Source organism: Leptosomus discolor, chromosome 25 (genome assembly GCF_034619465.1).
Source record: "Leptosomus discolor isolate bLepDis1 chromosome 25, bLepDis1.hap2, whole genome shotgun sequence".
Taxonomy (NCBI): Eukaryota; Metazoa; Chordata; class Aves; order Leptosomiformes; family Leptosomidae; genus Leptosomus; species Leptosomus discolor.
The window spans coordinates 5,956,857-5,960,277 of record NC_141415.1 but is presented as its reverse complement, the minus strand read 5'-3'; the positions used below and the strand labels follow the sequence as shown (position 1 = coordinate 5,960,277).

General features: G+C 43.3%; 1 protein-coding gene across 1 annotated transcript in view; it reads right to left on the bottom strand.

Moving 5' to 3' along the window:
- Positions 1-2,286: 2,286 nt before the first annotated feature.
- Positions 2,287-3,421, bottom strand: part of HOXB9 (homeobox B9) — a 4,776-nt gene continuing 3,641 nt past the window's right edge. Inside the window, exon 2 of the mRNA XM_086478184.1 lies at positions 2,287-2,468. Coding sequence (XP_086334310.1) covers positions 2,287-2,468 — 182 coding nt within the window. The remainder of the gene's footprint in view (positions 2,469-3,421) is intronic.

Below are 3,421 nucleotides of genomic sequence, written 5' to 3'. Positions count from 1 at the left end.
CCCTTTAGAGCGCCCATTATGTTAAAAATTAGTGGAAAGAGATTCTTGGTTATATGTCTCCCTACCTGCTTCCTGCAGGGCTGAGCAGGTCTTGGGGTTTGTTTGTTTTTTTAAAATATAGAGATAGAAACACTTTCCAAGCGCTTGTATTTCTTCATGAGCAATAAAACGTCAAACGAATTTAGAGACGGAATTATAGGAACCACTCCTCGAGCCCTTGGAAAAAGGAACCGCGTGTCAAATCCGAGGGGATGCCAAGCAGGGAAAGCGGGGTGGGGTTTCCCACTGTTTGTTTTGGGTTTCTAATTTTTCTTTAGCAAAGTTTTCCTTGGGCGGCAGGGGAATCAACCAAAGAAAGTCAAACGACGCCAGTCTGCTCTGCCCCTTTCCTTCTGGTCCCCTAAGGCTGCTGCGGGAGCACAAAGATGAAACCCTCAAACCCAAACAAATAAACAAGCCGACAAACAAACAACCACCGGGAAATGTAACCCGAGATTAACGATCTCAAATTTTAAATTAAAAAAAAAAAAAAAAAAAAAAAGGAAAACATTTAGAAACGCAGCAAGTTTGCATGGGACCGAGTAAGCACTTGCTGCACTGGAGAGGAATTCTTTCCATTTGTCTCTGGACGTATTTTTTTTTTAACCTAAGCAAAAATTGATTCTTATAATACACTTAACGAGCCACTAAAGAACGCAGGAAAACACAATGAAAATATTTCTGAAATTTTAGATGAAGCAGTATAACACAATGACATATAGGTGCTGTTGTTCTAAAATCGATTTTTATTCTGGAGCATTAAACATCTCTGGAAAATACATCCGGGCTGATGCTACAGAAGACAGTATTTCCAACATTTTTTAAGTAAGCATATTTCCTAATAAAATGAACTAACATTTTAAATTCTATTTAAAAAGAACCTTATATTGTCGTCTTAAAAATATCTGCTCTTTACCACAAGTCTAAGGGAAGTGAAAAACGTTTCTAAATCCTAGTGGCCGATGGGTTGCAAACATCAATTAAGTCACGGATATACTTCTGAAAAACATAGTAAGGAGGATTTAGTCAGGTCCATACTCAGGACTAAACCAATTCAGCATGAAGCAGATTTGAAATTCATCCATTCATGAGAAGAATCAAACAAAACTGAAAAAATATGACTGCCCAGCTTAAACACAGCTAAACCAGCTTCTTCGACCCACTATCTTTGGGTTTTTTTTTTTTTTAATACATCCGGATTTAGAGAAGTGATCAACCAACTTCTTCCCCCAGCTCAAAATGTCTCCAAAACAGCTTTTCTAATTGAGTTTCAAGGAAGGAGATTCGGGACTTTGACACAGGGGTGAAGTTTGGTTACATTTAACTCCCTCCGGCAACAGAACAGTTAAATTTTGAAGCCCCCAAGGAGCTACTTCATGATGGAAAGTTTTACATGAGAAAGTCTAGGCATTTAAAAAAAAAAAAAAAAAAAAAAAAAAAAAAAGCAAGCAAAACTTTCTGAGGAATGGTCTTAAACACTTAAGGTCTGGTTTCTGGTGGAGGGGAAGGGGGGTTTTTACCCTTTTCAAAAGGAATTGAAGTGGTGGAAATTTCAGGTGCACCGAGGCGCAGCTACTTGACTTATCTCTGGATTACCGGGGGGCGGAAAAAGGAAAAAAAAATAAAAAAAGGCAGGAACACTTTCCAAAAACGCAAATCTGCCTATCGCTTCTTCCCAGAGCAATCTCTGTTCAGCAGATAAAAGTGGTCTCACAAAACCTGCCGTTGAGGACACCCAAGTCAGTCGCTTCTGAAATCAGGTTTGCAATGGGTCTTTCAGATATACAGCAGAAATAAACTCATTTTCTATTTTTTTCCCCACCCTATTAAAACAAGCCACCTTACACTCGCCTTGTTCCTAGAAAGCCTCCTGGCAGCTAAACATACAAATTGCACACGAAGAAAACGAGAGAGGTTTATTTCGGTATTTTCCGTCCACTATCAACTGCAGAACTCTTCGCATACTTAAAAAGCCACAGCAGAAACAGAAAACGAGCTTCAACATTCACAGAAACACAACCACAAACACAGTTTACAATACCCACCATATAATCAACTGGTACTAAACCCCCCGGTCCCCCCTCCCGGTCCCCCCCCCCCGCCCCCCTTCCCAAAACAAAGTTAAGTCTTACAGAGATAAAGGGAAACCAGTCCCGCACGGGCGGGATGGAGAAACCTCCAGCGGATCTGTCAGATGAGAAAGCAGCTCTGGCCGGCATGCCAGGAGCCCAGCAAGGTCTATGTTTGTTACTCTAAAAACGCTTCTTCGGGATGAAGATGAGGATAGGGGGAGCAGCGCGGAGCCACCGCATCCCCCGATGCCACCCGTGGGACGAGGCTCTTTCCCCGGGAGGCGGCGGGCCCCGACCCCGGCGTGGCACCGGCCTCGGAGGAAAGCGGGTGGCAGTGGGAAAACATGCCGGGAGCTCCTTCAGGAGAAAAAAAAAAAAAAACAACCCCAAACGAACAAAAAAAAATACCCCTACTCCACCCAACAAACCCCCACCGACATTCAAGTATAAAGCATCTCAGCAAACAGGAGGGGGGAGAAATACACACAGGCTAGGGTTGGCACTTTATCTCTGCAACAGCCTACTGCTTTAGGAAAAGTCAAATCACAATAAATTATAATATGCTAGCACTAAGAACACAACCTTCCCCTCCCTTATAGCTCTACTAAGGTAGTTTTTTAACTAGAAAATCCCATTCTTCCCCTCCTCTAAAAGTTAGGAATAAGTTGGCAGGGGTTCTTCCGCCCCTTTTTCTCCTAAATAATTTACAATGCGGCTCTGAGAGTGCCCCCCACACACTCCTTCGCCTCCCTCCCCGTCTTTTCTCCTCTTCCAAGTGACCCAGTATAAAACTACCAGATGAGGAGGTTTGCCTGTAAAGATCCTACTCAGCTTTCAGGTCAAAGTCACATATCTGCATGGCACGGCTCAAAATAAAAATCCCGCATAATAAAACAAACTAAACCAAACCAAAACAAAAGACCACACCAAAAAAAAAAAAAAAAAAAAAAAAAAAAAAAAAAGGAGGGGAAAAAAAGAAACCCAGCGCAGTTGGGAGTTGGGCTGTCGTTAACTGACTACCCCGGTATAAAGTTGGCGAATTGAAAATGATTTGTTGGGTGCAATTAAACGCAAGTCTTACGAATGTGTCTGTCTTGCAGTAGTTTAATTAAATCGTCTGGTTCCTTGGCCACCTCAACGTATGAGTGTGTGTGTGTGCGCCGGGGTGTTGTGAATGTTATAGGGAATCATTGTCCTTACGTGGATAAAGAAAGACAGCGAGGTTTAAGGGGGGGGGGGGGGGGGGGGGGGGGGGGGGGGGGGGGGGGGGGGGGCTTGGGCCAGACTCTGAGATAGCGCGTATCTCTCTC